General features: G+C 37.7%; 1 protein-coding gene across 4 annotated transcripts in view; it reads right to left on the bottom strand.

The window, feature by feature from the left end:
* Positions 1 to 855: 855 nt before the first annotated feature.
* ephb2b (eph receptor B2b) overlaps positions 856 to 24,619 on the bottom strand; it is a 192,194-nt gene continuing 168,430 nt past the window's right edge. For 2 of the 4 annotated variants that reach the window (XM_069183719.1, XM_006641931.3), the window contains exons 10-16: positions 23,759 to 23,881; positions 20,497 to 20,744; positions 13,917 to 14,132; positions 13,256 to 13,405; positions 7,677 to 7,870; positions 3,769 to 3,924; positions 856 to 3,190 (exon numbers count right to left, since the gene is read on the bottom strand). In XM_069183719.1, the coding sequence (XP_069039820.1) occupies positions 3,082 to 3,190; positions 3,769 to 3,924; positions 7,677 to 7,870; positions 13,256 to 13,405; positions 13,917 to 14,132; positions 20,497 to 20,744; positions 23,759 to 23,881 (1,196 nt within the window). In that variant the 3' untranslated portion in view covers positions 856 to 3,081. The remainder of the gene's footprint in view (positions 3,191 to 3,768; positions 3,925 to 7,676; positions 7,871 to 13,255; positions 13,406 to 13,916; positions 14,133 to 20,496; positions 20,745 to 23,758; positions 23,882 to 24,619) is intronic. The other 2 variants (XM_015337251.2, XM_015337252.2) reach the window with 1 other exon arrangement.

Genomic DNA, 24,619 nt, shown 5'->3' with positions numbered 1-24,619 from the left:
TTCAACCCACTCAGTCATTGGAAAATTAGAACTCCTGTACTTGATGGCGGCTTCTTGTTTACCAGAGTATTGTTTTCACTGCCCAATGGAAACTTGCCATTGAGTACTGTTCTACTAAATTGCAATTGGCAGGTGGCTCAGAGTTCTGATTATACGCAGACATAAACCAACATTGCCTGGCAACCAGCATATCAGGACTACCCCTGTTTGTTGAGGTGAGTGGGGATCATCATCCTTCAGATTAATATTGTTGGACTTCTTTAAATAAGCATGGTAGGCTGTTATCCTTCAGTAGAGAATTCTGATGGCCAAATCAGATAAGGTACTCTGCTGCAAATTCATTCCTATCTCACCCTGAAGAAAGCTCTATCAGGCACTGGGCTTTTTGAAGACCTTTCGCATAACAAGGATACTTCAGGATGTACACGGAATACTGAACTACAAAGAACACAGCACTCCTGCGAGCACCTGATAACAGGAAAACAGCTTGGTCCAGTCTTGCTTGTTAAAAAATATTGAATGTTCACTGTTCAAATTGTCTCATCCCTGAAAGTCACAGGGTTAGTCTTTCATGTTTCCCTCAGAATTATCTCAGAGGCTCGAGAGTTTGGGATTCTAGTGTTCTTATTTAGCTACAGCAGAGTATGCAACCTTCTGATGTTTCCTTTCATGTACCAGTAAGGGTCCTTCATGTTTTTTCAGTTTTCAGTGGCTATCATTGTAATGGAAATCATCCACCATTTTAATTTCAATTCCCGACATCCCACAGCTAAAACGTACTCTAAACACATTAACAGTGGCATCTCTCTGTTCATCTGCCAGATTTAAGTGTAATTAAAGAATAAGAAAGATAAAAAAAATCACTGGAATTCTCTGAGCAAAAGGTCTCTTTTTTGCTTAAAAAGAAAGAATAGCACCATGGCTTTGTTTTTTTTTTTCTAAAACCACCAAACAGGTTTTTGATTTTCTTTAAATACACATTGAAAAAATCTCCTAAAAGTTAAAATCAGTTGAAAGGCAGGGAAAGTTCTTCCACACAATGTTTTGAGAGAAGAGTAGAATTTATCAAATAATGAGGCAAATTAACCATTAACTTTTAAAACTCTGCATCTCCACAACATACTGTAATGGGTATTCTTTCTTGTTTTTATACTGGGAAGATCCCACTTTAATATGGCAACTTATATAAAAACCTTTTGTTTTTGTGCTGGTATGTTAAAGGCAAGAGCCACGATCCCCTCACTGCCTTACAGTGTTGCTGAAGACAAGTCTGTAGTGTATGGACCCTGTTAAAAACTGATCTTACACATTTCCTTCTACTCCAAATCACCCCAGATCTAATAACAACCCTCTTTCTCCTGCCAGCACCCTCACCATTAAGAAAGGTGCCTAAAGCATCTGAACTCCCTACCATGTAATCTTATGATCATAACAACGGTATATAAAAAGTACCCTACCACCAAATCTGTCCAACCTTGGTAAAAAAAGGAACCGTCCTCTACACTATTTCAGTCAAATTACATTTCCGTCATCATTTGTGGTAATAAAAATCCTAATGCTTCATTATAAAACATTTGTTTTTTTAAAAAAAGGTCAAGTTACTTAAAAAAAAACACAAATAATAATCAAAGAAAATGAAAGCTCATCAACACAGTGTTCTGCAAAGTGTTTTGAAGCCAAGCTCCCTGTGAAACCACTCCTAACACAGCATGCTCACAGTCTAGCTCCCTATTTGTAGGAGCTACCTTGTTGTGTTGAAGCCATAGAGGCCCCAAAACGGACATGGTAAGTTTCAAAGCAAGAACGGGAATTCATTCTATATCTCGTGAAGACCAAACATATGTGCACTCAGGGTCCTTCTATGTAAACAATATAGGAAAAGAACACCCAAAACATTTTTATAAGTCTCTGGAGAAAGCTGGTATGATGGCATTAACGTCACTGAATCATCATGTTATATTTCAAAAAAGAAAAATATTAATATAAGCAAACAATAACGCTTCCTCTCATCCCCACCCCCCAAAAGCACATCTTTTTGAACCAGTTCATCAAATCCTGAAATCGTACTGAGCCAAGGTCCGGCGTCGGTCTCAGGCTGCCTGTTAGTGATGACATCAGCAAGTGTCACGTGTATCTGATATATACAGGTTGATGACATCAGAGGTACAATGGAGGGTGTTCCATTTGGCAGGCTGTGGCGCATTTAAAACAAAGGAAGTAAAATCCTGAATCCGGAAAGATGAAATGAAGCAAAGAAAAGATTTATCACAATTTCCACACTGTCAAAGAGAACATTTAAATGTGAGGAAAAAGAAAAATCATTTTCTGTTGTTTTACAAGTATTTTTCCTATGTAAGTCTCAGAAATAGCTCAAACGGGCAAGTCCTGCCGAGAGGAGGCTCATTTCATGGTTTGAGGGTTCCACAATATTTTTTTCTGCTCGCGGTAACAACCGGGGCATCTTCTTGGTCCTTGAAATTCTTCCATGGTTTCCCTTCAGTTGCTGGGATTCAGAAGAGGAAATGTCATCTTACATTTTTTAAAGGCTTAATAATGAAAGCGCAAAGTTCTCAGAGCTGCGTAGTGTGTGTTGGTTGTGTGAAGGGGTTGGATGGGGTGTCCCCAGTTTCATTTTGTCTTCTTGTGTGTTTTCTCTTAGCCCTTTTAAAGGGTAGCCTTTTCATTCAGTTCTTTATGCATACATATATATATATATAATCTATATATATTTCCTCAGGTTTTAATTAGCTTTTTCTTTTTTTAGTTTTTCTTTAAAAAAACAAAAAGACAAAGAAACAAACAAAACAAAACCCAAAAAAAGAGAAATAAAAACTAATGACTCGATCTGCTTAAGTTCACCGTGAAAGACTTGGCTTTGACAGTCGGCCTACTGTCTTCCTAGTGTTCTGTGCTGGTTGTCAAGGAGATCGGGCTGGGCAAAGTCTTCTTTTAGGGCAGAACAAAGGCTTGAGGAAAGGGAAGAAGGAGAGGATGGGGAAGGGGTTGGAGGACAGGGGGACGTTTGAAAGACAGTGTCACAGGAAGACCAGGCTCAGGGTCCGGCTCCCCCTGTTCTTAAGGTCAAACTTCCACAGACTGGATTTGGTTCATCTGGGCTCGCATCATCTGCACACTATTGAGAATCTTCTTCTGGTGGCCTGCTAGCGTCACGCCCACTCGCAGAATATCACTGCAAAGAGAAAAGGGCAGGCGAGACAAAAAAAGTCATTTTGAGCTGACTGGTTACTACAAAAAAAAAAACCGCTCGAAGTGATAGTTTACCATTTTCTCATGTTAAGCAAATTGTGAAACAGACTATTAACAAAGGTAGTTACTGTATGGAACATCTGGCAATCTCACTTCCAAATTGAAAGGATGCCCAAACGGAGATTAAATCAACGTGTCTAGTTCCAAATTTAAATTGGAATAGGATTATTACCCTTTTTTTCGTCTCACGGAGGTAATTGCACAATAGCTCAAACTTGATTAAAAAATACTTTTCTACATTTACAGTGTATTATTTCTTGTTTACACTTCTCTTGTAACCAGTGAAGTAACAGAAAGAGAATTCCAAACAAGTAAAAACACAACACTGAGAGTTGGATTTCCTTAAGAAGAAAAGATCGTGTTCTGATGTGCAGACGCTGAGTGTATTTACAAAGCACAACTGATTAAGGATGGGCACACGAGTCTCTGTCTTGCCATTTTTAGGAGAATTTCACTTTATTAATTATCCCAGTGATCAGGTAGGGAAAGTCATGCACTTACTCCATAGTCATCTGGGAGACCACATCAAAGCTTGTGAATTCAGCATTGGCAAAGTTTTCTTTGTACTGGCCCATTTTGATAGCATCTAGCCACTCATCCACAGTGTTGAAACTGGAGAAGTCAGGGACACTGCGGTCCAGCAAGGGGAGATGAACACTGAAAAAAATAAGAATGGGGTCAACAACCAGAACTTTTAAAGAAGACATGCTGCCAACAGTGAGACCAACGCACTCTGCTTTAGTGAAGAATTTACATCACCTACTTTTTTCACCTTATATTATATTATATTTATATTTAGTTCATATCATATCATGTTTTTTGCTGATTCATTCTTGTTGAATAGAACATTTGCAGGGCACCGACAAAGCAAATCTATAGATTACCTATAGAAATGTTTGAATTGAGAATTGGGACACTACTATAGAACACTATATAATATACACGTCTACTATTCATAATAATATTGCTTTAATTTTGAATGTTCTCAGACGTAAATGCTTAAACTGACATCTATAACTCTTCCTTAAGAATTAGCATTATGTTAACTTGTTTCTTGTTTATGATTGAAGGTGCTTGCCTAAATGAAGACTGGCCGACTGCCCCATTAAATTTACCTCAGGCTTGATGGAACACGTATTCCAGCCAAAAAATGGGTATTGAGCACATTGCCCGAGAACGAGTGAAAGAGCAACATAGAATTTTTTTTTCAGTGCTGCACATTTCCGAAAATAATGTGTAACCAGCAGGCTTTAATTACTAATTTACTTCATAACCAGATATTCTCTTGCTGAACTTTAAGTAAGAAGCTATGTTTTCCACAAATATTTAGTCAGCACATACAAATCTGAAAAGTGGAAACACACAGGAAACAAACACATCAAAGAATGTTCTCTGAGCAAAAACAAAAATGCAAAGGAATCTATAAAATTCAGTAATTTAGCACTCCAAAAGTTAAAAACCATTGTTTTTTAAAGCACTGAAAGTGGCCTATATTATGTTTGCCTCAAGAATCCACCAAAATAACAAATGTGACAAGCTAATTTGTTTTTTACATACCCATTTGGCACCAACAAAAACAAAATGTATGGCACAGATACATTGCGCCATATGGAAAAGAAACATGTAACCAAAGTATTTGACCTCACATTAAAAATAGTGTTGTGTCAGTCATTTTTTTTATGAAAACCAATTTTTAAACCTACGAGCTTGAACCCATGCATCTGTAACCTAATTAAAAGCACATTTTAAATATTGCAGAGTTAAAGTTTTTGTTTATGAGGTTGAAAGCCCCAGGATGGAATTGTTTTAAAAATTCTGCTGAACGCTGGAGTCCTCTTCCTTATTTTATTAAAACCAGCAAATAGAAAAAAAAAATTAAATGGAGAGCATGATCTGAAAAGGCACTGGAAGCATACATCTCATTCATTTACTCAGCGATCCAGTTTGAGCAATTGGTACCAAATGTTTGTATCTTTCAGGCTACTTACAGTATGTGCCACATGATCTTTAAAAGTGATGCACCTTTTAAATCATGCGTTTTCACTCTCCCTTCCACTCAAGCAACAGAAACCTAAAACATTCTGTAAAGAAATCCCTGACCAACACACTGGAGATGTATGTTCAAAAGGAAGCTCATGCAAACTGTGTATGTTTACCAACTCACTAACTTCACTATTATTAAGAGATTAATAAGTTGTTTTGAAATTGTAATGGCTTCAAATATGATAATTGTATAGGTTCTCATTAATGCTTTACAATGTACACCGTTTGTGAGAAACACAGTGCTTCTCTAGTTTCACCACTAATAAGTAAAATCCCTGACGCAGTTGCAGCCTTCTTTATTTGCTGGTCTCACAACAGACTGAATGACATTTCCTGTGTTATTTGCACTGTCTGCCAAATTTGTGTGCATCCTTGAAAAACTTTGAGGTCCATAGATTTAAACAGCAAGAAAATGTATGCGGACAGACGCCCCACCTTCTCATTCCTCTGTTACCCACTTCAATTACAGAATATTTCCTTATGATTTGTATTATTTTTGGAGTGAGTAACCCTCCCAATTCAGGATCACCAACTGTATGTGACTGAGCTTTATGATTGCAACTCCTGCACTGCTCAAAAAAAGCACAAGACATGTGGACATGTTGCTATCACACAGCATGACAGGAGAGATAGTGCTGACTGCAAGATTGGAATGTCTCTCACTGATGTCACGGCAAACCTACAGATGCTAAGCAAGCAACAGGAGATTTGAGGAGACTAATCCCAACTCTGCCCTGGCAATGATCAGTGAATTGTGTGCTACCGATTGAGGAACTCCAGGTTCAGCAGGCAAGAACCCTGTGATCGACAACATTATGTCCACAGGGCTCAACCTGCTTTCAAATAAATGCCTTTACTGGTTTGAGCACTGAAACAACAAGGATTTTTGTCATATTATTTTAACAGGCCCATTTCTCAGAGGAATTGACCCCATTCATTAATTCCCTCTATTGTTGTGTTACCAGGGAATAAAAAAGTCCTGTGCTGTTCTTCTGCCACCACCTCCACGACATGTCATTGTACAACAGCTTTCAACCACCCCTGGCTAGTGAGGAATAAACAAACGAGTCTGGTGGATTTTAACAGAAAAATCTTGTCATAGGATGGAATTGGTTCAATCCACACTTGATGAATGTCATGTGAAGTTCAGGACACCAGAGTTTCAAGGGTTCCTCTGCGAACTGTACATGATGAATGCAGGCTGGATTTAGGCCATGTGCCACTGCATGCAATTCCTGTCAGCCAGCTAAGTGATTGAGAGTTAGTGAAAGTGATAGGGATCAACAACAATGCATTGTCAATGGAGCAATCAACAGCACAGCTGTCTTGTTCCATTGCTGCCTGTGACTATAATCAGTGCAAGGAGGGAGACAGTGTTTACAAACATGCCTGGTGTCATTCAGCCCCAGAGACCAGGATTTACCTCAAGCTTTAATCTACAGCTAGCTCTAAGTATGTGCACCAGAGAACAACTTTCATATAAACTAGAATTTTAACCTCTAACAAAGTCAATAATTTCTCTACAGGGCCTCATTCCTGATGTCAAAAATTTACATGACAAATAGGTTGTGCTTAGCAATAAATTAATTTTTTCAGAGGTGTTTTAGCCTTAATGAATCTAAAGTGTTTAGAAAAGCACTAACAGAAGACAAATATTTTTTTAAAAATGCACGTTTTCACAATATAGACTAACTTCATTTTTTTCCTAATGTGTATTTCTGAGGAAGCCGATTGTTGATGCTCATACCTCTTGAGGGTTTACAACACGTACATTAAAAGTGGCTTGAAGATATGAAGATTGTAATTATTTTTGAGCAAGACAGGACAAAGGTCTTTACAAATAACAGTTATATTACTATGTGATTTCTGTTTTTGTTTTGCTTTTGCACCGTGAACTCATTGTAGTACCCCACAGATATGTCATGAAAAAGGCATGGCTGATCCTATCATGAGAAAACTATCAAGCTCACTATCTTTTTAGAAAACACTTTGGCAAGAAGGGCAGCACAGCACAGGGGCATACTAGCTACCTCGCAGAGCTTAGGGCTCTAAGTTCAATTCTGAACCTGGGGTTTTATCTGCCCATTTGTACTGTATGTTCTTCCTGTGTTCGTGTAGGTTTATTCTGCTGCTCCAGTTTCCTCTCACAGTCCAAAGACATGCTAATAGGTTGATTGGCTTCTGGGGCAATTGGTCCTGGCGTGAGTGTGTGTCAGTGTGTGCCCTGTTATGGACAGGCCTCCTGTCCAGGATGTATACCCCCCGAAAAAAAACTCTGCATTGGATAAAGCAATTACAAAATGGATAGACTGATGGAGTTTGGCAAGAGTCCAGTCTCAGTACAGTTCCTCCTCCCCTAGTCTTACCCTGACGACAGAGGGGTCATGGCCTTCAGGCTGTTGGGATTCCGGATCATCTTGTCCAGTGTGTTGACAATCTGTCCGAACTTGGGCCGGTTGTTGCGATCCTTCTGCCAGCAGTCCAGCATGAGTTGGTGCAGGGCGCTGGGACAGTCCATGGGGGGTGGCAACCGGTAGTCCTGCTCAATGGCATTGATGACCTGTAGAGGACATCACACAGTTTGAGGACCAGCAGCAATGAGAGCCCAGCTTAACCGTGTTTTGCTTTCCATTTCCTTCACGTCATTTAAATGAATACCATTGCTTCCATTAATAATTTGATAGCTTCAGAACGTTATGCATGGTTTGAAACGGCATCAGTCTATAATTATTACTGATTTTTGTAATACTGTTTTGGTACTATAGATTTCAACAGCAATTTATTGCCTTTTCTCTGTAATTGAAAATCCTCTCAACACTTCATTTAGATGAATGCGAATTTGAACAGTTAAAAGAAACCAGAGGGAATGTGCCTGTCTGCAAGACATCTGATACTGTAACATGTTTTGCTTTAAAACATCATCAGTGATTTCTTCTACAGAATATGAAGAGGGCATGGAAGAGTCAAAGTGATCGTGCAAATTTTATAGTTTTCTGTCCAAAGAGATATATAGTACACTATGTATCCTGTATTCCTTGTGTACAGTCTTAATCAAGAAATAGAATTAATTAGTTTAACATTTACACAGCATTCCTGCCCACAGATTCTTTCATTTCCTTTGTTTAAAGAACAATAAAGCAAATGCTTCTGGGAAGTCAAGGATGTGTTGGATCGTACACAAGACGTTCTATTGATTCAGCCACTTCATGAATAAACTATGATCATTATCTCAGGCTGAAAGAGACATATGAGTCTCAACTTGCCAAGTCTCAGAAACCGATTAATCACTCCGACACCTCTCCTTTCCTACACCAGCTCATGCAAGTGTGCTCAATGTAAACAAACTAATACTGCTCTTTGAATTCTTTTTAATTAATAGATGTGCATTGGGAACTGTATTGGCGATGTGAGACGAAAGCAAGCTGGTCTCCAAACAAACAGGATGTGAATCAACGCTCGGCTCCAGAAAAGGCTAATAAATAGCCATCTTTAGATGAAGCTAATGGTATCTGCATTTATATACTGTATATATGCCTTACAGGCATAAATTGAGCCTGAAATCTGCCTCTGAATATTATGTATGCAAGTCTAGATCCTTGCATATGCTGTGCTTAAACCATAGCATGTTTTTCACTATCCTTTGGCCTTTCAGAAACGAAGAGAATTCTTTTACCACTTTAAATATCCCTTCTGCGGTCATTTCTGTGGCATATACTGGCTAACAGTGGTTTTTGCAAGCATGGCAACTGCAGTTTTGTAAGTTGCATCATTCAGATTTCAAACAGAAAAAAAAAACCTTTACACTCCCATTACCAGTATGAGCTAAAAAGAAAAAAAAAGACAATGCGTTGTTATAACTGTTAGGAAAAAGGCAAAAGCTGCTAAGCTTTTAAATTACAGCTTGTATATTAATATACATTTGCATATAGACACTTGAAGCAGATCCTCTGTGGGCAAACGAGAAAAGTTAATAGCAGAGAAAATTATACTGCTGCTCCTAGCCTCATTAATTGTGTGATTACTAAACTTCATTCAACTCAAAACCAATTGCATTAACTGATGTTAAACGAAAGACCCACTGGGAAAAAATTATCTCGATTCATCAGTTTGATAAGTGCAGAACTATTGGGTTTCTCTAATTATATTAGCTTTCCTAACTTCAATTTTTAATCATCATTGATCCAGTTATTTGCTTTCGCTTTTATAACTGACTGGGATCACTGACATGAAAGCCCCGTTGAAATGAAAGCTACATACTGCACGCTGCTGTTTTAAGGTATGTATTTCTGCGGATGACACACTTTTTGACAGATACAGTTACATATTTTAATGAAAGAACTGTGTTATAAAATAAACAATGGCACTTTACGAAAACTTTGACTAGGAAATGAATGGCAGAGAAATTGACATCATAATTAGCCAGCAGCCAGCAGCCATATCACCCTGCAAATCACAACTGGCAACCCACTGAAGTTAAGCAGGTGTGAGCCTGGTCAGTACCTGGATGGGAGACCTCCTGGGAAAAACTAAGGTTGCTGCTGGAAGAGGTGTTAGTGGGGCCAGCAGGGGGCGCTCACCCTGTGGTCCATGTGGGTCCTAATGCCTCTGTATAGTGATGGGGAAACTATACTGTAAACAGGCGCCATCCTTTGGATGAGATCTAAAACCGAGGTCCTGACTCTCTGTGGCCATTAAAAATCCCAGGGCATTTCTCGAAAAGAGTAGGGGTGTCCTGGCCACATTTCTCATTGGCCCTTATCAATCATGGGCTCCCAATAATCCCCATCTATGAATTGGCTTCTTTACTCTGCTCTCCTCCTCACTGACAGCTGATGTGTGTGGTGAGCGTTCTGGCGCACTATGGCTGTCGTCGCATCATCTAGGTGGATGCTGCACATTGGTGGTGGTGGAGGGGAGTCCCCATTATCTTTAAAGGGCTTTGAGTGGAGTGTCCAGAAAAGTGCTATATAAGTGTAAGCAATTATTATTATTATTATAAACTATAATTCCAAATATATTTTTTGAGAAATCATGCAGTGTCCATTGATAACTACCATTGATGCAAACCAGACAAGCTCAATTGGTAATACATTCTTACCACCATGACAAGGTGCTTCAGAACCATCAAGATTCTAGCTTGAAAAGTACACCAATTTTATTACCAAATGTTATTCTTGCACGTGATCTTGAAATAAGACATAAAAGAGGTTGGCAAGTGAAAAGCTTTTTGTTGCATGTACTGTACTTTTGAACAGAAAAACAAATTCTCAAATGCTTACTTTCAGCGCAAAGCATTTGGAAATATATTAAAATTTTAAGATGCAATTGAATTGAAAACAGGAACTTACAAGACCCTTTGAAAACATTGTGAAAGCCCAATTCCTTGTATTCTGAGCTTAATCTTATTTTATAGAATTCAAACTTCTTAATCTTAATGATTGAATGTTTGCCAGCTAAGCAAGATATTTTTTGTTTTAAGAAGTAGTGACGATTCAGCAGTTTCTTTCTCCATGGTGTCATCTCACAGTTAGACAACAGACACACTAAGCGCCTCTACCTTAAATGTCAACAGCTTTAAGTAACACTCATCACTCTGCATATATTAATTTAGAGATGTTAAAAGCTTCCTGTGATTACACCTTAGTCATTTACAGAATGAAACATTACTTTGCAAATATTTATTGCGAAATACACATTTCTGCAAACAGAGAAAGCTTTTAAGCAAATTATAAAACATTTCTCATACATTTGATTTAGAAGTGTCATTTATAAATCAAAAACTGAATTCTGAAATAAACAACACTTTCTGGTGCTTTATTTGTGGGTTACTGCTACTGTAAGAAAGGACAGGAAAAAAACTGAAAATCAGAGTGAGAAGTGACAGGACATCAATTATTGAACAAGTACTTCTTGCCTGTCATTTTAATTACTTTGGAGGTACCAAGGGCCTAATTAAGTTATCCCATGATAGTAACACAAAATGCATAAATGTATGGGGGATAATATAAAGGTTAATTTTTAATTGACAGCCCGGAGACCAGCATGCACGAAAGTGAGGCAAGGGGAATCCAAAACGTTATTCTAATAAGTTAAGGAAAGTGAGACACATTTTGCATGGCAAGACCTCTGGCAGCACATTAAAACCTGGCTCTGACCTTTCATAAGCTTTGGGGACACGTCTCTCCCAACCTGGCTGGGCCAGGAGTCCTCCTCATGAATAACAGCATTCCAGAGGGCTCATTATAGCTTGGCACATTCCAACACATCTCCTCCTGACAGTAGTCACTTATCTCCGGTGAACCAGTGGGGCGGTGGGGTGCAGATGGTCTTGGGATCTTAGAGACTTCCAACATCAAGCATTCACCTTCATCTGACTGTTACTTCATTGATAGCACCACCTTTCCCTCTATCCCGCTGCTGAGTATTTTAAATGTGTGTTCCTCATTCAGGTTCTTGCTTCTCCATGTTCCCTATGTTCTCTTGCAAGTATCAAAAATTCCCACCTGCTCAGACACACCATCTATTTTTCGCTTAGGTTTTGGATAAGGCTATCAGGCATACTGTAGCTTTGGAACAAATATTTCCTATTTTTAAGCTAAGAATGGGATATTTCCATAAATTTATATGATTGGTGAATCATAACTGTTTTTGATTATGTCAAAGTGCCTGGGAACAAGTATAAGAGAATTCCAAGTATAAAAGAGTAAAAAACAAATTTTTTTTTTAACTTTTCAGTGTAAAATTAACCTCTAACTGTTCCTTTGTGCAGCACCCCAACTCAGCTGTTCAATTATTCAAATGGTAAAGAGATGGGCTTTTACAATCACACTGACTACAATCGTTAAGTCATAAATCATTTGTTTTATTAATTGTACCTAATTGTTAATTGCTAAGCTAACCCTTAGCTATGTTCAGCAGTCTGCATTTCACCAAAAGTAAAAGAAGACCATGCCATTATAGTTCAATTTTTTTTATGATACCTTCACTTTGTAGAATCCATTTATGTTTTTTGTGACATGTTGTAGTAAATTAAAGCATAATACCTCTTTAAACTCTTGAGATTTTACGAGAGTTTTTGAAGGTAATACGAGAGAGGACTAATTTGAGTCTCTTGAAAGTTCAACACATTCCAGTGTACTCTTCATTACTCAGGAACACTAGGCTCAGTCTTACACAGCTACAATTAATATTCTTAAAAGCAGAGCAGGCCTACACAGGTATAAAAGAGTTTTGCTGAAAACTCAAAACCAAGTCAGTTAATCTTTATCTGAACCTTACTGGTCTAAAAATTCTCTAAGCTGCTAAAGTAACCAACTACCAAACAAAGACACATAAATCCAAAAAAAGGTGTAAAAAGCAGTTAATGTTTAAAGCCACTAGTTACATGCTAGTTGGTTAACACCTCAGAATAGAGAAGTTAAAACACACATCTTCTCTAATTTGCTTGTGCTCATCATCATTAGACTGTGGTACATCATTAAATAAACTGGATCACAGCATGATTAGTGTGAAGCCTTAATAGATGTGACCCACAGACAACAGCTCGTCTTGGAAGGCCTACATGCAAGGCCTACTGAGATAATCAGTTAATTTTGGGGATATTGTTTATGGTGAAGAATAAAACAATCCTTATAACTTTAAATCCTCTATTCAGACAGACCTATCCTAAAAGCTATCTTCAGCCACTAGGTGGTGTGTGTCACCTCAAACAAAAACAAAACATCTAGACAAAAAGACTTACCAGCATTCCTTATTAATCTTGATAACTTTGCGTCACCTCTCTAAAACACATTAAAACATTCAGGAAAATAAGCTATATGTTTATTTCTCCTTCTTAAATATCGAGAAATGGCCATTTATCTTGCTTATATTTCTTTTTTAAATTGCTTCAAGTTCTCAATACACCATTAGACCTTGTACATATGCCAGATATTGGAATACTCACATCCTGGTTGGTCATGTCCCAGTAAGGTCGCTCTCCGTAGGACATCACCTCCCACATGACTATGCCATAGCTCCAGACGTCGCTTGCGGATGTGAACTTCCTGTACTGGATCGCTTCAGGAGCTGTCCATCGGATGGGGATCTTCCCTCCCTTCAGCCAAGAAAAAGCAGAGGAACGATTGCATTTTTCTGTTTTTATCATGGGATGAAAAACACCACACACATAACCAGCTGAGACCAAAAAAAGGAACTGGGAGAAAAGTCACAAAGATGTCTGCAGCGATAACATTAAAAAACACTTTCTCTGTAAGCAAAAGGAGAAAAAAAGTAATCAAATCAAAGTCAATGATCCTAACACCTTCTACATTTTCCACCATGCAGCCTATGCACGACGCAGTTGTGTTCTAAAAGACATAATAAACAGTTCTGCATTAAACCATCTTTCTTGTCAGTTTAGAACCCTAATGCACAAATTGCCAAGAGATTTTGTCTTCGACGTCTGCAGAAGAAAACGCTGTCCTTTTCTGCAGTCTGCAGTGCTCACCTTGTTCCAGGAAAACCTAAATGTAAGTGGAGTCAATGTAAGGGCCTCTACATGATCCAGCCTGTGCCGGATGGTGGCAGGAGACAGGGTAAGAAACCCACAAGAGCTGGGCACTAACCAGGGCACTGGTATAGGTCGGGTCTGAAGTATCATCCTCCAGGAAGCGGGACAGCCCAAAGTCGGACACCTTGCACACCAGGTTGCTGTTGACCAGGATGTTACGGGCAGCAAGGTCTCGGTGCACATAGTTCATGTCAGAGAGATACTTCATCCCAGCCGCGATGCCACGTAGCATTCCAACCAGCTGGATCACTGTGAACTGGCCATCATTTTGCTGAAAGAACAAAAACAACCAACATCATGCTAGGAAAAGGCCAAGTCAACTAAATTATAAGGCTGAAAGGGCTGCTTTTATAATTGTATTTGGACTAAATAATCACCAGATTTCTGTTTTTGATAACCACTGAAATGTACATTAATTTTTTTTCCTGTGCCACTGTGCTTTTACAAATTAAAGATTGTAATCATCATAATTAATAATGATGGGAAGTAATAGAACATGCATTTATTAGTACATATGCAGTAAAATGAGCAATATCTAATTTCTATCACTTCAGTGAAATTTTTTTTTCTTTCTTGGCCTCTAATGAATGAACTGGGACTATTGTTAGAAATGATCTGGGCTGTCTTGGCTCCCAGCTAATCAACTGCTGTGACTTCTCTAGTACCTGTAGACTCATCATGGTATTATGGAAAAGGTCATGCATTGTCTCCAATTGGTGTTGACCCTGCTGCAATGATCCAGATAGAAAGGCACACTTTGAACAAGACTAAATAGAACAATATCCAGAAATCAACACACTCAGTATGATAATGTCATTTATTCTGTTATAAAGACTGGGTTTAGCAGACATCTCAGGACTTCTCCGAGTTCCTTTTGATCAAAGTTTGGCATTTCACTGTAATTTTAAAAAGCACAGTGATTCATGACAGTTTAAAAAGCAACATCACATTTTTTATGTCACTTACTTATTTTGTACTTCTTCAAAGATGAAGATGGAGCCTTTCAGTGTACAATGCATTAGCATAGCATAGTTTTATGGGAGAAGTAATAATTTCATCACATATTCTCATAAGATGTCCTCTGTAATGGGATTTAGTCTTCTTCTGACAATGTAGTGCCACGTTTTTCAAGGAAAATGTCATGCCTTGCCAAAGTTTCATTATCCATCTTTCTTATGTGATGATATATACAGTACATCAATATTTAAACTTATCACATTTTTTACTTAACTATTTCAGTTAGTGTTGGACTCTTGGTGTTGGCTGCAATTTTCTTTAGCATATATAGGGAGGTACGGTTGGTCATTTCAAAATACATTTTAAATCTTAAAATATTGTTTAATTCTAATCCATTTTAATACAGATGAATCGCACATTTCTGGAAATATAAAAAATACATGCATCATGTCAGTCCCTGTGATTGGTTGGCATGTTCTTTGCAGCTATTCATACTCTTCTATGGCTGGTGTATGTGACACACTAGCTCTTGAACACTCTTACACTAATCAGTTTGCTTTCTGCATTTTTCCTTTACCTAGAATACAAAATCAGGCTTTTGAAGTGAGTATTATATTGTTACCTTGCTTAGAAATTTTTAACTTCTTATAAATTTAGGAGCTTCCTGTACAATAAAAGTGCTTAATAGTCAGTTCATTATATAGGGTGTAGCTTCAAGTGTTTTTATACACACTATAACTCTGCTGGTTACTTGAGTTTATTTTCTATTCATTGTTAAGTCTACTGTCACTATGATCTGTTGAGAGTGAACTCATTGCATGATTTATCATGAAATCATCACTCAGACTAAAAATCAAACCTCATTCATGCAAATCAAAGTTTTTGACTTTGGGAAAATGTGGAAAAGCTCTTTTTAATCCTGGTTATAGTACATAGTTCTAAATTTGTGTCTGACCTTCACTCATGCATCCCTTCCGAACAGTTAGTAAACGTGAGGAATGCTGTGTCAGACATGAATACCCTCAGATTTCACATCTGGACCAGCAGAATGCTTCAATCCCACTGTGTTTTCCAGCTGCACCAGCACTACAGGGAATTGGGGTAAATTATAAATAACACTAAAGCCCAGGGAGGATTCATAGAGCCCTTGGAGAATTTGGAAAGAGAGTGCCAGTGTCTCTCTTAAGAGACCACAGAGGTAACAGAGTTTCTTTCCATTTCTACCAATGCTGTTCCCTCTCTGTCACTGTGATTCAGCTTTGCTTCCTCAGCCATCAATCTTTCACTGCTCACAAAGAGATTTCAAATCATAGTGCTGCTGCTGTGTAATTTCTCATCATGTTTTATATGCCTAGGCAATAAAGGACCATCCATTATTCATAAGACTAATATCCTGCATGAACAAAACACACTTCTGGATAGGGGAATACTTCAGCAGTAGAGGTCTGTCACAGGATGTGGGCACAAAGGTCTCAAAGCAGCCAGAATACAAACAACATGAGAAAGACAAGGGATACCACGATATAACACCTTCTTGATCTGCTTGCCTATTTTTGAGCACATTAAACCTGTGACAGACTGATTTCTTTAAGAGTGATCTTTATAAACAAGTACAACTGATCATTAGAACCAACTGAGCTCATCTGTATAATCCTCACATCAGCACAAGACAGACAGATTCAGAGCTTCGGTGCTTTCCTGTGAAATGTGGACTGGTGAGTATCTGTCATTTTCAATAATAACGACAGGGTGTACAGCAGAGCTATCATTGATTGGAGAAGAAATATGGCTCTTGCCGACAATAATACAAGTTCACAGGTACTTGGCAACCTGTTTATTGCTGTAGTGTCAACACCCATTGGAGGAAATGCATGACCTTCACCAATGTCACGAGGAGTCTACAGACACTAGAGAAGGCAAGACAGCCCAGTTCATTTCTATCAGTAGTCCCCATTCTGTCATTAGTGGCCAAGACAGAAAAAACATTTCCACTAAAGTAATAAAAAATAAATGTTCCTCATTTTACTATGTAAGTATCAAATATCCTTTGTCTCTTTATTACAAAAAATGGTTTTAAAACTATTTCTAACATATACAAGTTCCACATCTCCATCATTAAAAATTACGATGATTACAATATTTATTTTGTAAGATGCCAGTGGCACAGAAAAAGATAAGATGCATTTCTGTCGTCATCATAAACAAAAACTGCAGTTTTTAATTAGTCCAGAAAAGTCCTCTAAGTCTTGAAAAGAAGTCTACTTTATGTCACCTAAAAGAATCTAAAGCAAATGCTCTCTGAAGTTTATTATCTTTTCAGATAAAAACAGACAGGTACTGTAGGTGAACAACCAACAAGGAAAAAAAAATTCAAAAGAACTAAAAAAACTCAGATCCTTTTCTCCATTATTAAAATGTGGATAATTCAAAATTGTTCCCTCTTTAAAGGAACAATATTCATATTTGCACCTCTCCTATTAATGTGGACCTACTCTATTCTGTAATATTAAGTCTAAATACCAGTCATTTTACAACCCTTTACAAAGAAGTGACTTCAGGCCTTTTGACAACATGAGAGTAATATACAGTAGTACATGTTCTCCTAGCTCTTCAGTATTTGCCTTATTTTGTGCCTTTTTGTGCCTTTAGTTCATCTCTATCAGTGTCTCTCAACCTCTGACACAGACAATCTGTAGTCTTCCTCCTCTGGCTCCCCCCTTTCTTTCAGAATACAAACACAGCAGGCTGCACAATATCATGATGTGGCTTTATGGAGAAAAACATTCAGTATGCAACTGCAATTCCAGGGAGCTCGACAGCCCCCTGCTGTTGTTTTTCCGCTTCTTGAGTTTTCTATGTCATTTTAGCAAACGAGTTTTAATTTTTTTTATTGGGTAAAACTGAAGAAAGTCAAGATGTCACCAAAATATTTGTACATTTTATGTTCTGCACTCTATCTGCATTTCCTTCGAGTGTAGAGAGAGTGAGTGTTTGCTGTTGAAATGCCTCCAGTACAATTACGTTACATAGTATGTTTATGCCAATGTTGAACATTCACGTGATCTACCTATACTGCATACTACCTATACTTGTCAATACTATTGTTTATAGCACAGTGGAAATATAATTCGAACTCAGAAGACATATTATTGATAGCTCCATGTTGTAGTGGAATCTGATGGTGTATGACTTTTTAATCTGAGTCATAACCACCTTATTTCACTTTGGAATGGACTGCAATCCTTTAAGTAAGGGGGCTTTAGGGGTTTGAGGTGAAATGCAGTACAACTTATTCATGTAAAACGTTTATTACATGAATACAATAAAGAAGATAGCTCTGATATGATCAGCTCTTTACAGCACATACCCAGTTGCCAATCACCTCAAGCCATGGAGTATGGGGTAACACATGTGCCTACTTTATTTCTACCTGCTTTTCTACTCCTGTGATAAATAAGGAGGCACTTATTTACAAAACGAGATGTGAGCGAATGAAACAAACTGCCCAGCCATGTTGTGACAGCCTTCAAAAATCATTAAGCAAGTAACATCTATAGAAGCAAGATGGAATGGCTTCCTCTAGTATATACGTTTTAATATTAATATGCCTTTTTATAATATATTTATTTTATTATATTAAATATATTATATATACACATATATTTGTAATATTTATTATTTCTTTGCTAAAACGCTTGGCATGCAAAACACAGTGATTAAAGCAGAACAGTGGAACAGTGGGTCATATCGAATGAGATATGTAACAAGTAATGCATTAAATTACAGGAACAAGTAGGCTAAATTTACCACCACTTTAATTGATACAGCATGTTTTAATATCCATTATGATAAAGTGGAAAAGATTTGTCAGTTTCATAAAAAAGATGGGCCAGTTCAAACTTGGCCTGAAAATTACAGCTTCCTGAAAATGTTGGCTTTTAAGATTTAAGATAATCATGTGATTTTACCATAAATAAGAATTGTGTTACTTGGCAGACAAAGTGAAAATGTAATGTACCAATCCGGGTTCACTCATTCTAAGCGACTGATTTGAATTGTTGCTGACGCAAGGGGAGAACAGACATGCATTTATTATCAAAAGATTGTAAAATTAATGTAACATTTGCACTAAATAACTGGTTTTATTTTTTTAACATAATTTACAATTAAAATGAAGTTAGCTAATGAAAGTCAGTCTAGAGAGGCACCCATGCCTTAAAAAAGTATGTCAGAATTTCACTAACATACGCATCAAATCTCCAGTTATTCACTGAAAGCTGCAAATGCAATTTAGATAACTCTACAGAGATTTGAAATTTACAACAGCAAATTAGAGACAGTGTATATTTCCTCAGAAGATTTGTAAATTGGACAACAGCATGAGATCTTGAGTTGTGTTTTCATATTTTACATTCATTTTTGTATGTGTTAAAGGTTAGATAGGCTAGGCATTTTACAGTATGTTAGTCAAGGCAAAAGAAATAAAATAATCACAGAGCTCTGTGTTTTGTACTTTCACTGTTCAATATCATTAGATATCTCTTCTTTGCAGCTTTTTCAATCACAGCAGAGTACAGTACATCACTGCAATTTCATCTGATATAAAAAGGGACAGATTGCATTTAAGAGTTTAACAAGTGGTGCATAAAAAAAGAATGAAAAACAAAATCTTCTATAGTGGACCTTTATGCTATACCGAACTGCATTTTATTATGTACATCAATTCAAAATAGTTAACTGTAAACAGATGGAGAAACAAAAAGATTTTACCTAAAGCACCTGCACATGATACATCCATATGGCAATGTTTAGTACCTATTAAAAACTTTCAGAAAACTGGAAATTAAAAAACTAAGTGAGTAAATGACTCATGATGAGGGTCTGATAGAGAGTTTTCAGTCTGAACTTAGTTTACTTTACCAGAAAAGTTTTTGATGACACTTCACATACTGTACAAGTCATACATGGATAGGTCCTTATCATTACTGTTTTTCACCACTTATCCCGACCAAAATGTACTATACATAATAAGCAGGACAGAGTTCGGGTTCTCCAGTCTTTAATCAGCCTGTAACAGGCAGAACACTTTGCAGCACTAAACAGGCCAGGGGCCTGTAAAGACCAGTTCTAGTCCTCCATATCTCTCATATTCTATACCAATAAGACTCTTTTCATATTAGACCTGTCATCACACTTTGATACCATGTGGCATGCAAGTGTCAAATGTTCTTAGGATCAGGATGTAAAACAAGTTCTCTGAAGAAGAAATTCTTTCCAGAAAGACTTACAAAAAACCCTCCATAAACAAAGGAGGCATAACCTCATCAAAGGTGTCATACAGTGTACTATTTTCAATTCACAGTTTATTTTCTAAAAATCTCCATGAAGTGATTGGTGATATTTCTGTCATCTTGAGCAGGAACGTCTTGGATACAGTTGCTCAAACAACTTTTACAAGAAGTTTGATTCTCCCTATGAGAAGGAATTCATTTCTTGAAGTATTCAATGTACAGTAGAAACCAGGATAAGCATCGCTGCCCACGAGATACACTTGTGTGTGGTGCAGTTTGCACTAAGCGCATGTGCTTTTTGAAGGGTGTGCTTATCCACATCAAGCCCAATGTCACTGTTTCTTGCTCTGGGACATAAACCGACACACGCGATTACAACAGACTCACCCGCAGGAAGGAGTCCAGGGAGCCGTTCTCCATGAACTCAGTGATGATCATCACTGGGCTGCTCTTGGTCACCACCCCCTCCAGGTGGATGACATTGGGATGGTCGAATTGGCCCATGATGCTGGCCTCACTTAGGAAATCCCGTCGCTGTTTTTCTGTGTATCCGGATTTGAGGGTCTTGATGGCCACTAAGATCTCCCGCTTGCCCGGGAGTTTGAGGTTCCCACTGCACACCTCTCCGAACTCACCTGAGACAAACAGAAGAGGAAATTAACACAGCGCCATGCCAGTGGTTCCAGATGAACAATGTTCCTGACCTTTTCTGTACTACATGCGCTCCGGTTGTGACCAGCATACTGTGCCTTCCAGAATCACTGGGCCGAAAAAGTCAAAACTGCTATTTTTCCTTTCCAAAGAAATCAAAGAATTTTATGGTGAGAATAATTTGAATGATAAGTGCAATATAATTTGTTTTATTCTGGGGGCAATTCCATGCATAGATTTTTTTAATTGTAGAACAAAAATGCTGTATTCAGTATTCTTTTAATAAGTACCTCTTTGGGACAATAGCTGTATGACTTGTGAACCATCAAGCTCACCAATTTCTTTGTGTTATCGTTTGAAATGCTTTGCTCATCAATAAGGATAAGTGAGCCAGCTCCAGAGCCAGCCATGGATGCTTAGGCCATGACTTTTATTACCTCTACCATGCTTCATAGATGAGCTGGTCCTTTGCACCATCTATCGTTCCTTTTTTCCAACACACTTTAACCTTTCCATCACTTTGGTAAAGATTAATCTTGGTCCCATCAGTCCATAAAACTCTCATGGATAGTCTTTGTGGAAATGGCGGAGATAATGTCATAGCCTGGGAGGGCAACGTACCTACATATATTCTGACGTGCTCTCAGTGGCAACTGGTGTTACTGTGCCATTATGTCCCTGACTACTTGATTAATGACAACTCTCAGTTTACTGTCAAAGTCTAGGTATAACATCTTTTACTGACAGGTTTAACTGTAGCTGACAATCTTTCTTGCAGGGCTTGATGCAGCCTGGGATACCTTTAAATCATGCTTAGCTACAATCATTTATAGAAATTGTCTTTATTAGATGCTGCACTGTGGTAGTCAAAACACTTTGTCAGTGACATTGACACTTTGTCACTGGCAGATGTATTATATAAACCTCCCTCTTCCTTTTGTTCGTTCTGTCTTCCTTTATGAACTCCCCTTTTGCATTGGATTGGTTTTTATATTTTGTACTTTCTAAAATAAATTAAAAGAATCCCATCTTCGGAGATCAGATCAGAGAAGGTCTCTACCTTAATTCATAATGGGTCCTCAGTAGCTCAGGAGTTCGATCCTAGAGCTATACAACCACCAACAAATTTGAAAAAAATGTTTTTCACAAGAGTGGGCTGCCATCTTGCTTGGATTACTTTACCTTTTTTTCTTTAGCAAAGTAATAAATCTCAATGTTTATATTTACATATTCCCATGATTTTTGCCTATACAAGCAAGAAAACTCTCTATTTAGCAGTCATAATCAATTAAACATTTTTCTAGTGCATGGCTAGAATACTGTTGGAGGATGTTTACACCACATGAAATGAAGGCACTCTACATGTTGAAGGTTATTGGATTCAACTTTTTCACTATAATTCTGTATGAGCTCAGTTTGATTTGTATTGGGGCATTTGAGGCATCTATTTGAGCACTTTTAGTACGCCAGTTCCACCTAATTTTCTAAATACAAATTAATATATTACCAACATGAGCTCAATCATTATCTTGTCAAAGAGGAATTCAGATTACACTTCCAAAACCGAAAATGATCCATCATGTTACATTACTGCATAAAAATAAAATCCTTTCTTTTCTTTTGTTTTGTCGCAAGTACATTTAAATCTCTATTACAGTCAAAGCCTGTTTTGACACTTAACTCAGTTCTTTGTATCTTTTGAAATGTGAATCGTTTAACTACAATCGTGTTAAAATGAATGAACTTTGGAAAAGCAAGCTGTCTTCTGAACAATTTGTATTTTTTTACTTAACATTTAGTTGTACCTAAAATAAAATGTAGCTTAAAACAGGAAGCTGTAACCTTAATTTGATATATAAATACACAAATTTATGGCAAAGAATTTATGAAAAGTATTGTTTCAAAATGGATTGTACTGCTTCTGCTTATATCTGTGAGGGGTGAAAAAAACTGATCAAACGGTTTCCCTTCGAATACAGTATACCACACAGATTTTTATATTAACTACATTCTCAATATTTAGTCAGGCTGGAAAGGGTATTTACTATATAATTCAGAATTTAAGCTTCAAATTCTCAGATTACCGACACTGTATTTGGTTAGAGAGAATCACTGTACTATCATGTTTGTGACTGGTTATACCCTGCATATTGCTCCCTTCTGTACAGAAATTGTATTTGTATAGCTTTGCTCTTCGTTTGGTAGCTTTTGTATCTTCAACTCTCTTTATCTAACAATAAAAAGTGAAACCCCAACAAACCACCATATAGCAAGCTATGATTTAAAAAAAACAGAGTCCCTGCTAAAAAATAAATAGATGCAACAACCTGGCTTGCCACACATAATGGGGAAAAACACTCTAAATTCTCTTAATGCCCTGAGAAAGACACCTGCTGAGTTCAAACTGAGCAACACAGATGTCAGAACAGTCATGTTCTACAGCAAAGACTGCTGTTTATTATCTTCATTTTGTTGATTCAACTCCAATTAACAAGAGCTATCAGAGTACAGTACACAGACCTTTTCTTCATTTTATTTTCTCAGTCTTTTTATCTGCATCTCCAACACACTCCAGCCCAATAAACTTATTTTATTTGTCCCCACGGACATTAATGTAACTTAACAAAGGAAAGTTTCAGGCTGCAATAAAAGCCCTGAGACAGGAGAATAATGTACATCTGGACACAAATTATTTTCACGTAAACAGAATAGCAAGAAAATAACATATACTGTATATATATATATGAAATTATTTCAGAATGTATTTAAATATAGTAAATGCCAACTTTAAAAATGTATTTTTAAAAAGCCATCAATAAAAAAGAATGCATTATTTTAAAAATCTCTTCTTTGTGCTGGAATTGTTGTATTCTTTTTAATATAAAACAGTGGCATGAGAGATGCTTCTCACTAGCTGAGTACAGAACATGGTGTTGGAGAGAAATATCCCTGCTCCTTCACAGCAGAGGGCCAGCAGGCCGTGGGCATTCAAGCTTACCTGCTCCGATCACCTGCTCAATCTTCACACAGGAGATGTCAATTTCCTTGGCAAACTCCCTCACTGCCTCATTGGGATCCTCATATGTAAACGGATCGATATAGATCTTCATTCCTGGAGTCACTTGGAAAGAAAAGATGACGATATAATATTTACAGAACTAGCACCCCTACCTGCCTGGGAACCCCAAGAGCGAAACCCACTACTGTAAAAATCTCAACTTGGAGCTGAGGAAAACAGAATAAAAAAATACCACACATGTATATGCTGTATATAATGCAAGATATAACCTGGGAAGTGTAAGATCTGGAAGGGATGGTTTGTTCTGAAATGCGAGGGTTGGAGATTGTGTAAAGTGCAAAAGAAGTCTGCCCAGACAATTCTAGCGTAGTTCACTTTCAGCTATAGGCTAGAACTGGGGGACTGGGGTACAGCCAGGTCTGAGATTAAGGCTGGAAAACCAGGGATATACTATTACTAAACATTCCAAACTGGAAAGCTGAGAAAAGTAGGTGGCACTTTCAAATACAAAGCACTGTAGGTTTCTGGAAAAAGTTGTGCATCCATGTTGTTGGGGTGTTGTTGAAGACTTGACCTTGTTATATCCCCAACTTTCTGGAGTTGCAGGTATGAAGGGTCACCTAGTAATTGCATTAGAGGACGAGGACAGGGAACAGCTTACATTTGGGACTGTTTATCCCCCATTGCAGATGCACTCCATATGAGTACAGCCCTCTTCCAAAATGATATCTGCTTGAGGCAGACAGAGCTATGAGAACCAGAAGAAAACGCACAGTGCTTCTGAGTGAGTGGCGATTATCATTGCGTTCTGCTCCAGGAAATAAATTGCTTTTCTTAGGT

The sequence above is a fragment of the Lepisosteus oculatus genome, chromosome 25 (assembly GCF_040954835.1).
Source record: "Lepisosteus oculatus isolate fLepOcu1 chromosome 25, fLepOcu1.hap2, whole genome shotgun sequence".
NCBI lineage: Eukaryota > Metazoa > Chordata > Actinopteri > Semionotiformes > Lepisosteidae > Lepisosteus > Lepisosteus oculatus.
The sequence above is the reverse complement of the archived record's forward strand: the minus strand, read 5'-3'. Positions and strand labels throughout refer to the sequence as shown.